The 17,019-nt window shown below is 42.3% G+C and overlaps 2 protein-coding genes across 2 annotated transcripts; one reads left to right on the top strand and one right to left on the bottom strand.

The window, feature by feature from the left end:
• Positions 1-376: 376 nt before the first annotated feature.
• Positions 377-760, top strand: LOC109564267 (ribonuclease homolog). Its single transcript, XM_019967763.2, has one exon. It carries the CDS (start codon positions 377-379, stop codon positions 758-760), a length of 384 nt encoding a protein of 127 aa, XP_019823322.1.
• Positions 761-14,468: 13,708 nt separating this feature from the next.
• On the bottom strand, positions 14,469-15,410 carry OR10G3 (olfactory receptor family 10 subfamily G member 3). Its single transcript, XM_019967915.2, has one exon. The coding sequence runs from the start codon at positions 15,408-15,410 to the stop codon at positions 14,469-14,471; it is 942 nt and encodes a 313-aa protein (XP_019823474.2).
• Between the last annotated feature and the right edge of the window lie 1,609 nt (positions 15,411-17,019).

Genomic DNA, 17,019 nt, shown 5'->3' with positions numbered 1-17,019 from the left:
CCACCTCTCTGAGTGATGGATCCCTCTAGCCCAACTTCTTTAATGAGTATAGTCTTAAGGAAGATGATTGAGACTATACTGGGCTGTGGCTGTGGGATGAGAGGAAATGAAGGAAGGAGGACTTGGAAAGAAGAAAGGGAAGATGGATGTTGGAAGGAAGAAAGACTACAGAGGTTTTCTGGAAGGAGTTCAAGAAAGCAGTGTTATTGGAGACAAGTAGAGAGCACTTGTAATCCTGGGAGGTGGGGGGTGGACTTCAAGCATGTAAAGATCTGGTGTTCTGAGCTAAGAGAGAGAACTCTCCTTTTTGCTTCCTTTCTCCATTTTTCTAACAGAAAGCATGCTTCTGACATGGACTCTCCTCTTGTTCCTCCTAATGGACCAGCCTTCCTTCTCTGAGGCCCAGGACCTCCTCCATCACCAAACTGACAGGCCCAGAACAAAGATCTCTGCCAACCACAAATATTACTGTGACTTGATGATGAAGGCTCGAGGGCTGGCCACTGATCAGAGCTGTAAGAAGAACAAGACCTTTGTCCACAGTGTGTCACCCGGCACTCGTGGCCTTTGCGAGGGTCCAGCTGTGACATGTAGGAAGATGTCTGAGGTTTACAACTGCCACCTTATCATCTTCAAAGTCACTCAGTGTAATCTCTACCCAGAGGCTGTGCCCCCACACTGTTACTATGAAGGTGTCACCTTCCAGATGGATGTGAGAATAGTCTGTGTGGGCAAACGTCCAATTCATTTGGATGAATAGCCTCTGTAGTCTCTCATCAAGGCTGTTTGCTGCTCTGCTTCACCGCATCTCATCCCCTCTGTGATGTCCTGCTCAACCCCAGCTGGTGTGGATTCCTGCAGAGTCTGGGCCCCCACTGTTCTCTGAGTCCTAGCCCCAACGCCTGCTCTCTCACTGTCAGTCCGGTGGATTTGTGTTAGAGTGATGGTGGAGGCAGAGGGCAGGTGGACTTGTCATCAGCACCCTTTGGGACTTTTGGTTCTTGTCCTGTTTAATTGCTTTGTCCTGGCTGCAGAGGGAGAGAAAGCTGATGCTAAATTCTTTCCTGGGGCTTGGTCCCTCAATCCCTAGGGTGGAAGAGAAAGTCAGAGTGAGTTGTGGGCAGTTATGCCCCAGGAATCTGCTGAGCCCATTTGTCCCTAAACCTGCTGCTTTAATAAAACTCTCAAGGGCACCGACTATGAATGGTTCTGTGTGTTTGAATTTCCAGTCCCCTCTCATCCAAGGGGGTAGGTGATAGAGAGGGGTTTGGAGGGAAACCCTCCTGTGCAGAAACAAATCCCAGAAGTGTTAAACACCAGCAGTGGGTAGATGAAAGTGTGAAAATGGGCATGCATTTACACATTTACACATTATATTATGTATAACTGGCTTATATATTATAATATATGATTATATTCAACACAATGAATTAGGAACATGACTTGGTACAAATTTTTGGGAAAGTAGCATAGTAGTATCTATTAGTATTAAAACTATGTAACAATATTTTATAATTATCAAACTTGCTAAGAGACTATATCTTAATTATTTCAACCACTAAAAAGAAAGGATAATTATGTGACATGAAAGAGGTGCAGATTATCAATACAATGACAATCATAATATATAAATGTATCAAATCAACATATTGTATACCTTAAATTTACAAATGTTATATGTCAAATGACACTTTAACAAAAAACTCACAAAACCTCATACGTGTCAAGGATGCTTATATGAGTGTTCTGTGCACTTATTTTAATAATAATGTCCCTTCAAGGACTGGACATATTAATTATAGCTCTTCTCTAATGGATTTAAAGGCCATTTAATAAAGATATTTATAAATAAATAAAAATTATATATCCCTTTTGATATTAAAAAAACAAACTTTAAAATCTATCCTTGAATTTTCCTGGTGGCACAGTGGCTAATAATCCACCTGCCAATGCAGGAGACATGGGTTGGATCCCTGGTATGGGAAGATCCCACATACTACAGAGCAACTAAGCCTGTGTACCACAAATTATTGAGCCCTCACTCTAGAGCCTGGGAACCGCAACTACTGAGCCCATGTGCCACAGCTACTGAAGCCTGAGCATCCTAGAACCCATGCTCTGCACCAAGAGGAGCCACTGCAGTGAGAATCCATGCACTACAACTAGAGAGTCAGTTCAGTTCAGTCGCTCAGTCGTGCTCCCTGCAACCCCATGGACTGCAACATGCCAGGCTTCCCTGTCCATCACCAACTCCTGGAGCTTACTCAAACTCATGTCCATTGAATCGGTGATGCCATCCAATCATCTCATCCTCTGTCGTCCCCTTCTCCACCTGCCCCCAATCCCTCCCAGCATCGGGGTCTTTTCCAATGAGTTGGTTCTTTGCATCAGGTGGCCAAATTATTGGAGTTTCACCTGCATCATCAGTCCTTCCAGTGATTATTCAGGACTGATTTCCTTTAGGATGGACTGGTTGGATCTCCTTGAAGTCCAAGGGACTCTTAAGAATCTTCTCCAACACCACATTTCAAAAGCATCAATTTTTCAGTGTTCAACTTTCTTTAAAATCCAACTTTCACATCCATACATGACTACTGGAAAAACCATAGCTTTGACTGGACGGACCTTTGTTGGCAAAGTAACATCTCTGCTTTTTAATATGCTGTCTAGGTTGGTCATAACTTTTCTTCCAAGGAGCAAGCATCTTTTAATTTCATGGCTGCAGTGACCATCTGCAGTGATTTTGGAGCTTCCCAAAAAATAGTCTTTCACTGTTTGCATTGTTTTCCCATCTATTTGCCATGCAGTGATGGGACTGGATGCCATGATCTTAGTTTTCTGAATGTTGAGTTTTAAGTCAACTTTTTCACTCTCCTCTTTTACTTTCATCAAGAGACTCTAGTTCTTCACTTTCTGCCAGTGGTGTCATCTGCCTATCTGAGATTGTCGATATATCCTGGCAGTCTTGACTTCAGCTTGTGCTTCATCCAGCCCAGCATTTTGCATGATGTACTTTGCATATAACTTAAAAAAGCAGGGTGACTATATATACCCTTGATGGACTCCTTTCCTGATTTTGAACCAGTCTGTTATTCCATGTCCAGTTCTAACCGTTGCTTCTTGAACTGCATACAGATCTCTCAGGAGGCAGGTAAGGTGGTCTGGTATTCCCATCTGTTTAAGAATTTTTCACAGTTTGTTATGATACACACAGTTAAAGGCTTTGGCGTAGTCAATAAAGCAAATGTAGATGTTTTTCTGGAACTCTCTTGCTTTTTCCATGATCCAGCGGATATTGGTAATTTGGTCTCTGATTCCTCTGTCTTTTCTAAATCCAGCTTGAACATCTGGAATTTCATGGTTCATGTATTGTTGAAGGCTGGCTTGGAGAATTTTGAGCATTACTTTGCTAGAGTGAATTTAACTCAGATGACCATTATATCTACTACTGTGGGCAAGAATACCGTAGAAGAAATGGAGTAGACATCAGAGTCAACAAAAGAGTCCAAAATGCAGTACTTGGATGTAATCTCAAAAATGACAGAATGATCTTTGTTTGTGTCCAAGGCAAACCATTCAATATCACAGTAATCCAAGTCTATGTCCCAACCAGTAATCTGAAGAAGCTGAACATGAAAAGTTCTATGAAGACCTACAAGACCTTATAGAACTAACACCCAAAAAAGAAGTCGTCTTCATTATAGGGGACTGGAATGCAAAAGTAGGAAGTCAAGAGCTACCTGGAGTAACAGGCAAATTTGGCCTCGGAGTACAAAATGAAGCTAGTCAAAGGCTAACAGTTTTGCCAAGAGAATGCACCGGTCATAGCAAACACCGTCTTCCAACCACACAAGAGAAGATTCTACACATGAACATCACTAGATGGTCAATACCGAAATCAGATTGATTATATTCTTTGCAGCCAAAGATAGAGAAGTTCTATACAGTCAGCAAAAACAAGACCGAGAGCTGACTGTGGCTCAGATGATGAACTCCTTATTGCCAAATTCAAACTTAAATTGAAGAAAGTAGGGAAAACCATCAGATCATTCAAGTGAAAGTGAAGTCACTCAGTCATGTCCGACTCTTTGTGACCCCATGGACTGTAGCCTACCAGGCTCCTCTGTCCATAGGATTTTCCAGGCAAGAGTACTGGAGTGGGTTGCATTATACAGTGAAGTGAAGAAGTGAAGTCACTCAGTTGTGTCCAACTCTTTGCGACCCCATGGACTGTAGCACACCAGGCTCCTCCGTCCATGGGATTCTCCAGGCAAGAGTACTGGAGTGGGTTGCCATTTCCTTCTCCAGGGGTCTTCCCGACCCAGGGATTGAAATAGATTGAAGGGATTAGATCTGATAGACAGAGTGCCTGAAGAACTATGGACGGACATTGTGACATTGTACAGGAGGCAGGGATCAAGACCATCCCTAAGGAAAAGAAATTCAAAAAGGCAAAATGGTTGTATGATGAGGCCTTACAAATAGCTGAGAAAAGAAGAAAAGCAAAAGGCAAAGGAGAAAAGGAAAGATGTACCCATTTGAATGCAGAGTTCCAAAGAATAGCAAGGAGAGATAAGAAAGCCTTCCTCAGTGATCAGCGCAAAGAAATAGAGGAAAATGGGAAAGACTAGAGATCTCTTCAACAAAATCAGAGATACTAAGGGAACATTTCATGCAAAGATGGGCTCAATAAAGGACAGAAATGGTATGGACTTAACAGAAGCAGAAGATCTTAATAAGAGGTGGCAAGAACTATGGAGAACAGTGTGGAGATTCCTTAAAAAACTGGAAATAGAACTGCCTTATGATCCAGCAATCCCACTGCTGGGCATACACACTGAGGAAACCAGAAGGGAAAGAGACATGTGTACCCCAATGTTCATCGCAGCACTGTTTATAATAGCCAGGACATGGAAGCAACCTAGATGCCCATCAGCAGATGAATGGATAAGAAAGCTGTGGTACATATACACAATGGAGTATTACTTAGCCATTAAAAAGAATACATTTGAATCAGTTCTAATGAGATGGATGAAACTGGAACCTATTATACAGAGTGAAGTAAGCCAGAAAGAAAAACACCAATACAGTATACTAACGCATATATATGGAATTTAGAAAGATGGTAACAATAACCCTGTGTACGAGACAGCAAAAGAGACACTGATGTATAGAACAGTCTTTTGGACTCTGTGGGAGAGGGAGAGGGTGGGGAGATTTGGGAGAATGGCATTGAAACATGTATAATATCATGTATGAAATGAGTCGCCAGTCCAGGTTCGATGCACGATACTGGATGCTTGGGGCTGGTGCACTGGGACGACCCAGAGGGAGGGTATGGGGAGGGACGAGGGAGGAGGGTTCAGGATGGGGAACACAGGTATACCTGTGGTGGATTCATTTTGATATTTGGCAAAACTAATACAATGAAACGAGATGCCAGTCAAGGTTCATTGCACGATGCTGGATGCTTGGGGCTGGTGCACTGGGACGACCCAGAGGGATGGTGTGGGGAGGGAGGAGGGAGGAGGGTTCAGGATGGGGAACACATGTATACTAATTAAATAATTTTCTATTAAAGAAAAAAAAAAAAAAGAAGCTCGCATGTAAAAAAATAAAAATAAAAAAATAAAAGAGACGAGAGTCTTGGCCTGATATAAATATTGAGAGCAGGAAAAAAAAAAAAAAAGATCTTCATGACCCAGATAACCATGATGGTATGATCACTCACCTAGAGCCAGACATCCTGGAATGCAAAGTCAAGTGGGCCTTAAGAAGCATCACTATGAACAAAGCTAGTGGAGGTGACGAAATTCCAGTTGAGCTATTTCAAATCCTAAAAGATGATGCTGTGAAAGTGCTGCACTTAATATGCCAGCAAATCTGGAAAATTCAGCAGTGGCCACAGGACTGGAAAAGGTCAGTTTTCATTCAAATCCCAAAGAAAGGCAATGCCAAAGAATGTTCAAACTACTGCACAATTGCACTTGTCTCACAACTAGAGAGTTACCTCTGCTATTAAAGGAAAACCTGAGCAGTGAGGAAGACCCAGTCTAGCCAAAAATAAATAAGACATGTCCGTACTAAAAGTAATAATATGTAAGGGTATTTTTAGATGCATTTAGATATTTATTTCAGCTTTGTTCATAGTGACAAAAACTCAAAACACTCTATAATATTCACAAAGATGAATGATTAAATTAGTTATGAAAATCATCCTGAGTAATATTGTACAGCTATTCAGAAAGAATGAGTTAGAACCATATGTACTGACCTGAGGGAATGAACATTATATTTTATAATGTGGAGCAAAGGAAAGAGAGCTGTCATTCAACAGTTGGTTGCTCAAAGAAGTGAAGTGTTCGTTGTTCGGTCGTGTCTGACTCTTCAAGACCTCATGGACTGTAGCCTGCCAGGCTCCTCTGTCCATGGAATTCTCTGGCAAGAATACTGGAATGGGTTGCCATTTCCTTCTCCAGGAGACTTCCCAACCCAGGGATTGAATTTGGATATCCTATATTACAGACAGATTTTTTACCATCTGAGCCACCAGGGAAGCCTATAATGTGGAGGGAAGATAGCAAATTGTAGAAAAATGTATATAATAATGTATATAAAATATAAAAGTCACTAGAGGGAATTGCCTGGTTTCCCAGTGGTTAGAACTCTCCATTTTAGGGGGCATGGGTTCAATTCCCGGTTGGGGTACTAAGATCCTTTAAACTGTGAGGCCAAAATGGAGGGCAGAGGTCCTCTGGGGACAAAAAGAGAATCCTTTAGACGATATAATGACTGAAAATTTGTAAAAACTCAAGGAGAGAGGCATGAGCAAGAGAATAAGAAAGATAACCAATTACGATGTGTAGTCCCAGCATTCTTAACTGGCCATATGAGCAATATTTACACAGTCATAATGTAATATCCTTTTCATACTGTTCATGGGATCCTCAAGGCAAGAATACTGAAGTGGTTTGCCATTCCCTTCTCAGTGGACTGCATTTTGTCAGAACTCTCCACCATGACCCGTACGGTTTGGGTGGCCCTACACGGCGTGGCTCATAGTTGCATTGAGTTAGACAAGGCTGTGGTCCATGTGATCAGATTGGTTAGTTTTCTGGGACTGTGGTTTTCAGTCTGTCTGCCCTCTGATGGAGAAGGATTCCTGATGGGAGAGATTGACTGAGTGGGGAATTGGGTCTTATTCTGATGGGTGAGGCCATGCTCAGTAAATCTTCAGTCCAACTTTCTGTTGATGGGTGGGGCTGTGTTCCCTCCCTGTTATTAACCTGGGGCCAAACTATGGTGGAGGTAATGAAGATAATGATGACCTCCTTCAAAAGGTCCCAGCACACACTGCTACACTCAGTGCCCCCAACCCTGCAGCAGGCCATCTGGTCCCATTACTTCATGGCAAATAGATGGGGAAACAATGGAAACAGTGACAGACTTTATTTTTGGGGGCTCCAAAATCACTGCAGATGGTGACTGCAGCCATGAAATTAAAAGACGTTTGCTGCTTGGAAGAAAAGCTATGACCAACCTAGACAGCATATTGAAAAGCAGAGACATTACATTGCCAACAACGGTCTGTCTAGTCAAAGCTATGGTTTTTCCAGTAGTCATGTGTGGATGTGAGATTTGGACTATAAATAAAGCTGAGCACCAAAGACTTGATGTTTTTGAACAGTGGTATTGGAGAACTCTTGAGAATCCCTTGGTCAGCAAGGAGATAGAACCAGTCCATCCTAAAGGAAATCAGTCCTGAATATTCATTTCAAGGACTGATGCTGAAGCTGAAACTCCAATACTTTGGCCATCGGATGTGAAGAACTGACTCATTTGAAAAGACCCTGATGCTGGGAAAGATTGAAGGCGGGAGGAGAAGAGGATGACAGAGGGTGAGATGGTTGGATGGCATCACCGACTTGATGGATGTGAGTTTGAGTAAACTCTGGGAGTTGATGATGGACAGGGAGGCCTGGCATGCTGAAGTCCATGGGGTTGCAAAGAATCAGACACAACTGAGCGACTGAACAGAGCTGAATGTAATACTCTTTAGGTAAATTGTTTTTAGTGGTTTTATATATTTGGAATTATCATAAAGAGAGTCATGAAGATATACTGGTGGTTATGGAATGGAATAAAAATATTATCAGCTTTGACAATTAAAAAACACAGATGCCAGAAGTTTGGAGGTGAAGATAGAGAGATGGAGGGAAGGATGGGAGAGGTAATAAGTATTCTTTTATAAAATGAAGGGGCAAGATTTAATTATTTTTATTCACTAATTAGACAAACTTATTGAGCATTTGCTATGTTCTAAGCATTCTTCTTCCCATTAAAAATTCAGTGGTGAACAAAACAGATACAGATCTCTGCCTACTTACCAAGGTGGACAATAGAAGAGTTATAGTTGCAGCCATAGTTTATGTCAACAATGGATGGTAAATTGCTCCACAACACATTCCAAAATTGCAAAATTGGGCACATCCTGGGTGTGGCAGTCATGGAGGTGTCACTGGGATCTCCTTTCAAGAAAGAAATAAGCTAGTATATACATCCCAGTGAGAAAATATACCTTTACCATTCAAGAGAGGGAAGATGACATTGAGATTTCCACTTGGTATTATTTATTTCCAACTTTCCATATTGTCAAGTATTTTAATTCAGGTTCTCTAGGAAGCTGACTGTTATGAGTCAGAATAGCAGACCTAGAGGGATAAGGAAGCAAGGCTGGGTAGGAGGAGCGTCAGACTGCCATGCAGTTCTGAGAAAGTCTTAGGCAGCCCAATGAGAGCTGTGGGGCAGAGGCTGCTTAAAGTAGAGTTGGGCAGAAGCAGCTTGACCCTAGGTGGCCTCACTGCACTTTCACTGGCTGGGGACAGTGCCCTTCCAGTGCTGCAGTATCCCCAGAGATGCCACAGCTGGAGGTGGGTAACTATGCCTCTTGCAGATGATTTCTAGCAAATCACCCATTTTATCCAGTATGAAAATTGAGAAAGTTGAGAAGCTTTTAAGTACCTGGATAAGATGACCTCCAGGATTTTTGCCCTCTGGTATGTATACTCTCTCCCAGTTATTCAATCAAACAATCAAAATTTCTTCTAGATGTTGATGTGAAGGGAGTTTGCAGATGTAATTAAAGCTCCAAATGAGTTGATTTTAAAATAGGAAGATTATACCCTTCGGACCTGACTTAATCAGGTAAGCCTTCAGGCAATCAGGACTGCATTCTTCATGGAGAGAGAGAGAGAGACTCAAAGCATGAGAGGGATTCCAAGTGAGGGTGAGTCTCCATTGCTGGCCTTGAAGATGGAGAGGGCCATGTGGCAAGGAATTCAGGCTGGGGGCTGAGAATGCCCTAGAGGCTGAAAATGTCCTTTAGCTGACAGACAACAAGGAGACAGGGACCCAAGTCTTATAATTGCCATGAACTGAGTTCTGCTATAACCATGTGAGCTAGGATGACAACCAGGAACTCCACTCAGGAACTCCTTGATTTTAGCCCTGTGACATCCTAAGTAGAGAACCAAGTCCTTCTATGCTTGGATTTGTGACCTATAAAACCATGAGCTAATAAATGGGCTTTGTTTTAAGCTGCTAAAATTGAATTAAATCCAGACTTCCTACATAGTTTCCAAGGCTTTACATGAGCTGACCCTTGTGTAATCATGTACTCTGTCCCCCCAGGAACTACAGTTCAACAACATTTGCTTTCCTTTCAAACATGCCAAACTCTTTTCTATCCTGGAGGCTTGTACTAGCTTTCCCCTCAGTTTGGAAACCTTCTTCCTGAGATTTTCAGGGCTATGGCTTAAAAAACTTTTATTATGAGGATTTCCAAACACACATGACCAACCTAGATGGCATATTAAAAAGCAGAGACATTATTTTGCCAACAAAGGTCTGTCTAGTCAAAGTTATGATTTTTTCAGTAGTCATGTATGGATGTGAGAGTTGGACTGTAAATAAAGCTGAGCGCTGAAGAACTGATGTTTTTGAACAGTGGTGTTGGAGAAGTCTTTTGAGAGTCCCTTGGAATGCAAGGAGATCAAACAGTCAATCCTGAAGGAAATCAGTCCTGAATATTCACTGGAAGGACTGATGCTGAAGCTGACACTCCAATACTTTGGCCACCTGATGCAAAGAACTGACTCATTGGAGAAGACCCTGATGCTGGGAAAGATTGAAGGCAGGAGGAGAAGGGGATGACAGAGGAAGAGATTGTTGGATGGCATCACTGACTTGATGGACTTGAGTTTGAGCAGGCTCCAGGAGTTGGTGATGGACAGGGAAGCCTGGTGTGCTGCAGTCCATGGAGTCGCAGAGTCGGACATGACTGAGTGACTGAACTGAAACACACATGAGTAAATAGAATGAATTCCTATCTTCAGCTAGCTTCAATGGACACATGGCCTTTCTCATCCGTATTCCTCCTCCCCTCCCCTCCTGCCCTTTCCTTAAGAGATTTTACATTTTATTTTTAATTGTAAAACACATATAAAATTTACCAGCTTCCATTTTTAAGTGTTTAGTTCAGTAGTGTTAAGTATATTTACCTTGTACAACCAGTCTCTAGAATTCCTTGCATCTTGCAAAACTGAAATTCTGTTAGCTCTCCATTCCCTCTACCTTCAGGCCCTGGCAACCACCATTCTACTTCTGTCTACATGAATTTGACTACTTTAGGGATCTCATATAAGAGGAATTTATATAGACTCATATAAGAGTCTTGTCACAGGCTTATTTTACTTAGCATAATGCCTTAAAGATTCATCCATGTTGTAACAGGTTTCATAATTTCCTTTTTTTTTAAAGGCTGAATATATTCCACTGTGTGTATGTATCACATTTTGCTTATCCAAACAAAATCTGTTCAGGGACACAAGGGTTGTTTTCACGTTTGGGTGATTGTGAATAATATTGTTATGAACATGGGTGTGCAAATATCTTTGAGGTCCTACTTTCAACTCGTTTAGGTATATACCCAGAAATGGGACCACTGGCTCGTATGGTAATTCTAGTTTTAATGTTTTTAGTAACTGCCAAACTGTTTTACAAAGTGACTGCCCCATTGTACAGTCCAATGTACAATGGCCTAGTAGCCTACAGTAACCTTAAACTGACTCTTGGCCCCTCCCATGACTACATACTCTAGATAGGAGCCCTCAGAGTCACAAGCAAATTGAAGTTCCTGGTATGACTCCCCCAACACCCTAATGATCGGTCTTGCCTCTAGCACTTTCCGCTTACATGCCCTTTAAATGAAAGAGAACCATATGTGCCTTCCCCAAACTCTGCCCTGTTTGTTTGAATTTATTAACCTGGCCTTAACCTGGAACCTCAAACACTCTACACACCAACCTGAATAAAGGCATATGCCCTAGGTCGTATCGTTCCCTATCTGCATTCTGCCTTGCCCTCCCCATATGGCCCCTTGAGTCTTGCTGGGTACTGTCTCCAGGACCTGTGAGTAATAATAAACTTCTTTATTTCAAGCCCTGTGTGTTCTGTTGTTGAACCATGGTTTTTTATCTGGCACTTTGTGGTCCACTTAATAAGTGTTATTTTAACAAATTCATAACAGTGTCCAATCTACTTTTTAAACAAATGTTTGCTTCAGTATTAGTTCATGTTGATCAGTATTTTTGTTATACATTTACAGATCACTTTAATGTTATTTTGTTAATTGTTAAGACAACAGCTATGATAGCAATTGTGGTAAGCACCTGGGAAAACAGGAACAAGAGGTATAATAGCCTTGGGAAATTTCTTTAGTTCCTGAGCTATAGATTTAAGCTTATTTTTGTGATGCACAATTCAACCACTTTATTTGTTAATTATTTTGAAGGATTAAGATATTTCACAAATAATATTCTAATTTGAGGGAATTGACCTCAAAGGTATTTGTTTTCTGAACAGAATATTAGGAAATTGTGTGGATCAGCTTCATCTAATAGATAACAGTTAGTGTTCTGTCTCCTATATGATGTAGATGAATTTGTGAGTCCTCCGGAGATAAACATTAACATAGCCAAACTGTTGACTCTGTGCTATGACCAAGAGAGTTTGCTTTATATTGATAGATAGCATGATTTCATCACATGGATAAAAAGCTGCACAATAAGGCAGAAGCATAATAAGTTAAGGAGATGCTAAGTGATTGAAACCAGAGATACTGCGCACAGTTTGCCCACATTGCTTAGGCTCTAGCCAACTCCATGAAATCTTGTCAACCGCATGAATCTAATTTTGATATGGAATACTGATTTGGATAAATTATCCTGCTGCCCTAATTAATTGTCCTATTTTCTTTTAAAAGGAAATTTCATATTGAGCTTTATTTTTTGGTGTGGGGTAATAAGCAAATTTAGAAAACTCAGCAGTGGCCACAGGACTGGAAAAGGTCAGTTTTCATTCCAATCCCAAAGAAAGGCAATGCCAAAGAATGCTCAAACTACCGCACAATTGCACTCATCTCACACGCTAGTAAAGTAATGCTCAAAATTCTCCAAGCCAGGCTTCAGCAATACGTGAACCGTGAACTTCCTGATGTTCAAGCGGGTATTAGAAAAGGCAGAGGAACCAGAGATGAAATTGCCAACATCCGCTGGATCATTGAAAAAGCAAGAGAGTTCCAGAAAAAACATCTATTTCTGCTTTATTGACTATGCCAAAGCCTTTGACTGTGTGGATCACAATAAACTGTGGAAAATTCTGAAAGAGATGGCAATACGAGACCACTTGACCTGCCTCTTGAGAAACCTATATGCAGGTCAGGAAGCAACAGTTAGAACTGGACATGGAACAACAGACTGGTTCCAAATAGGAAAAGGAGTACATCAAGGCTGTATATTGTCACCCTGTTTATTTAACTTCTATGCAGAGTACATCATGAGAAACGTTGGGCTGGAGGAAGCACAACTGGAATCAAGATTGCCGGGAGAAATATCAATAACCTCAGATATGCAGATGACACCACCCTTATGGCAGAAAGTGAAGAGGAACTAAAAAGCCTCTTGATGAAAGTGAAAGAGGAGAGTGAAAAAGTTGACTTAAAGCTCAACATTCAGAAAACGAAGATCATGGCATCTGGTCCCATGACTTCATGGGAAATAGGTGGGGAAACAGTGGAAACAGTGTCAGACTATTTTTCTGGGCTCCAAAATCACTGCAGATGGTGACTGCAGCCATGAAATTAAAAGACGCTTACTCCTTGGAAGAAAAGTTATGACCAACCTAGATAGCATATTCAAAAGCAGAGACATTACTTTGCCAACAAAGTCCATCTAGTCAAGGCTATGGTTTTTCTTGTGGTCATGCATGGATGTGAGAGTTGGACTGTGAAGAAAGCTGAGCGCCGAATTGATGCTTTTGAACTGTGGTGTTGGAGAAGACTCTTGAGAATCCCTTGGACTGCAAGGAGATCCAACCAGTCCATTCTGAAGGAGATCAGCCCTGGGATTTCTTTGGAAGGAACGATGCTGAAGCTGAAACTCCAATACTTTCTCCACCTCATGCGAATAGTTAACTCATTGGAAAAGACTGATGCTGGGAGGGATTAGGAGCAGGAGGAGAAGGGGATGACAGAGGATGAGATGGCTGGATGGCATCACCAACTCGATGCACATGACTTTGGGTGAACTCTGGGAGTTGGTGATAGACAGGGAGGCCTGGCGTGCTGCGATTCATGGGGTCGCAAAGAGTCGGACACGACTGAGCGACTGAACTGAACTGAATTATTGAGTCATTTAGACAGACTTAATTGTATTCTCTTTTTTGGATTTTTACTTTGATTTGGATTATGAAAGTACCAGTTTAAGAGAAGGTTTATTTCTTCAGCAAGCAAGGAGGGCTAAATAGTTTAGTTCCTCTTCACATCCCATAGGGGCGTCAGGATGTCCTCAAAGTCAGGCCTGTAAAGATGCACAAGGCTCGGAATCTATAGCTTCTTTTTATTTTTTGGTGTCCATGTGTGGGATCTTAGTTCCCTGACCAGGGATGGAACCCACAGCCCCTGTTTAACTACCAGACCACCACGAAATCCCTATAGTTTTTTCCCTAGCACTAGCTCCTAAGATATATATACAGGTGGAACAGAACTGAAGAACATTCTCCTAACAAAAGAACTATGATTCATCTTGTGAGGGGGTAAGCAGTGTGCTTATGGGTCAAAAGGCCCATTGGATGCTTTCGGTATGCCAATCCTCTGGATGTCTGAATGTGCCAGGCTACCTTCTAATAGCCTTAGCCTCACTCCCCACTCTTGGAGCAGCTGAAGGTTGTTTATCTGAAAGAAAGACACTGAGGAACTGCTACAAAGTATTTTACTTTTAACTGTATTTAATCCTGTTGTACTGGTGTTATATGGCTACATACAAGAGAAAAAGGAAAAAAAAACTCACTGAAATCTAAACATTAGAATAAATTGTAAATGTGAAGGGTCCTCCAGTGGGGGACCGATCCTTTCAAACCTCACTCTTAGTCCCTGTGCCGCCTATCATTCTCTTCAGGGCCAGCTTCACCTCTTGGTTCCGCAGAGTGTAGATGAGGGGGTTGAGGAAAGGAGTGATGGCTGTGGGGAAGAGGGCAGCTGCCCCATCCAGGGGGCTGTTGGTTTCAGGCCTCAGGTAGATGAAGGCACACGGCACATAGTACATAGTTACCATGGTTACATGGGCTCCACAGGTTGAAAAGGCGCGGCGCCGCCCATCAGCTGTGCGGATTCTCAGGATGGCCTGAATAATCTGTATGTAGGAGAGGAGGATCAGTGAGAAGCAACTGGCAACTACCACCCCAATGTCCACAAAGGTCACAAGCTCATTGACTGATGTATCAGCACAGGCCAGTCTCAGAACTGCAGGGATGTCACAGAAGAAGTAATCTACCTGGTTGGGCCCACAGTAGGGCAGATGGAAGGTTAGGATGGCCTGGAGAGCCCCATGCATGGATCCTGCCGCCCAAGCTCCAGCCACAAGCAAGGTACTCAGCTTAGCATTCATGAGCATGGGGTAGTGCAGGGGCCGGCATATTGCCAGATACCGATCGTAGGCCATCAAGGTGTAGAGGAAGCACTGGGTGGAGCCCAGAAAGTGATAGAAATAGAGTTGAGCGACACAGCCACCATATGGGATAGGTTTGAAGCCTAAAGTGAAGTTCATCATGAGGCGAGGGACAACGATAGAGGGGATGCCCATGTCAATGATGGAGAGAATACCAAGGAAGATGTACATGGGACGGGCATGGAGCTGTGGGTCTACACAGACAGTGATTAGAATGAGAAGGTTTCCCAGCTGAGTCAGGATGTAGATCAGCAGGAAGAACCCAAAGAGAAACGTTCTTAGCTGAGGTGGGTAGGGAATTCCTGTCAGAATGAACTCAGTCAACAATGTGCTATTGATCCTTTCCATCCTCTGCAGAGATGTTACCTAGAGAATGGACAAAACAGGAGTTATCATGGAACTAAGAGAGAAGTGAGGAGGAATAAGAGAAAGAAATGATAGAAATGCAGCACAGTGGCAGAGAAGTTTCTCTCATGTGGAGAGATGACAAATAGGGAGAAGTTCTACGGCACTGGTTGGCCTGTTTTGTAAATAGTGTCTTTGGAGCACAGCCATGCTCATTTACTTACGTATTGTCTGTAGCTGCTTTGGTGCTATGATGACAGAGTTGAGTAGATGTGTTTGGACTGCAAAGCCTAAAGTATTTACTCTCTGGATCTTTACAGAAAGAGTTTGCTTGTAGGTGCTTGCATCTGGAACACTTAGGTCAAAGATTAAGGGTTAACTGAAAACAACACATGTGGGAAAGGATATTTGTTTTGTTAGATGGTCTGCCAGTTGAGAAACTTCCAGAAGCCGCGGGTTCATTCTTATCTCTTCCAGGACATAAACTTACATAGACTGGGGAGTATGCAAACAGGAAATGTCTCTTCCCTTTGTAGGAGAGACAATAGAATAGATTGATTAAATGGCTAGTTGAGTGTGACAGTGCTGGGTATTACACAAGTCTACTCTCTAAGTTGTTTTCAATTAAAGGAAAAGAACGCTTATGAGGCTGTAAGCATATGAGAAAAGGTGTGGTTGGTTCTTGGCCCTATGTATTTCAGTCTCCTTGTATATTATTATTTTGCTTTGGCATGTGGTAAAGGAAGAGAAGAGAGCAGGAAACAAGAGGCATGGCTGTAGTGAGACATCAGATTAAAGAAGAAGTGAGGATGACAAGCAAGAATGAGAGGAGCAGGCTGAGAGCACAATGGCTAGAACAGAGAAAATGATCCTCATTGTGGAAGAGTTATTTCAAGTTTTCAGTCCAACCCCTTGATTGGCATTTCCCCACCTGAAGAAAAGGGTTGGATTAATAAGTTTTAGTTTGCAGGGCAGGAATAGAAACACAGAATTTGAGGACAGATTTGTGGACACAGCAGGGGAAGGAAAGGGTGGGACGAATTGAGAGAGGAGCACTGAAACTTACACATTACCATATGTGAAATAGACAGCCAGTGGGAAGTTGCTGTATAACACAGGGATCTCAACCTAGAGGGGTGGGATGGGGTAGGGGGTGGGAAGGAGTTTCAAGAGGGAGGGGACATATGTATATTTAAGACTGATTCCTGCTGTTGTATGGCAGAAACCAATACAACATTGTAAAGCAATTATCCTCTCGGTTCAGTTCAATTCGGTTACTCAGTCTTGTCCGACTCTTTGAGACCCTATGAACCACAGCACACCAGGCCTCCCTGTCCGTCATCAACTCCCAGAGTCCACCCAAACCCATGTTCATTGAGTTGGTGATGCCCTCTAATTAAAAAATTTTAAAAAATTAAAAGAAAACCTCTCCATAGTTGTATGATTCTCTTGTAATCTAAACTCATGGGTTGAGGTTAGGTGTCAAACAAATTTAAGTGAGGGACTTTTCTGACAGTCCAGTGGTTAATATTGCATTCCCAATGCAGGGGGCATGGGTTCAATCCCTGGTCGAGGAATTAGGATCCTGCATGCCTCATGGGGTAACCAAAAA

This window comes from Bos indicus, chromosome 10, assembly GCF_029378745.1.
Source record: "Bos indicus isolate NIAB-ARS_2022 breed Sahiwal x Tharparkar chromosome 10, NIAB-ARS_B.indTharparkar_mat_pri_1.0, whole genome shotgun sequence".
NCBI classification, from domain to species: domain Eukaryota; kingdom Metazoa; phylum Chordata; class Mammalia; order Artiodactyla; family Bovidae; genus Bos; species Bos indicus.
Note: the sequence above shows the minus strand (reverse complement) of the source record. Positions and strands in the feature narration are given on the sequence as shown.

Bases quoted from the DNA above. Each gene is read 5' to 3' on its own strand.
- LOC109564267 (XM_019967763.2), top strand. From the start codon at position 377: ATGGACCAGCCTTCCTTCTCTGAGGCCCAGGACCTCCTCCATCACCAA.
- OR10G3 (XM_019967915.2), bottom strand. From the start codon at position 15,410: ATGGAAAGGATCAATAGCACATTGTTGACTGAGTTCATTCTGACAGGA.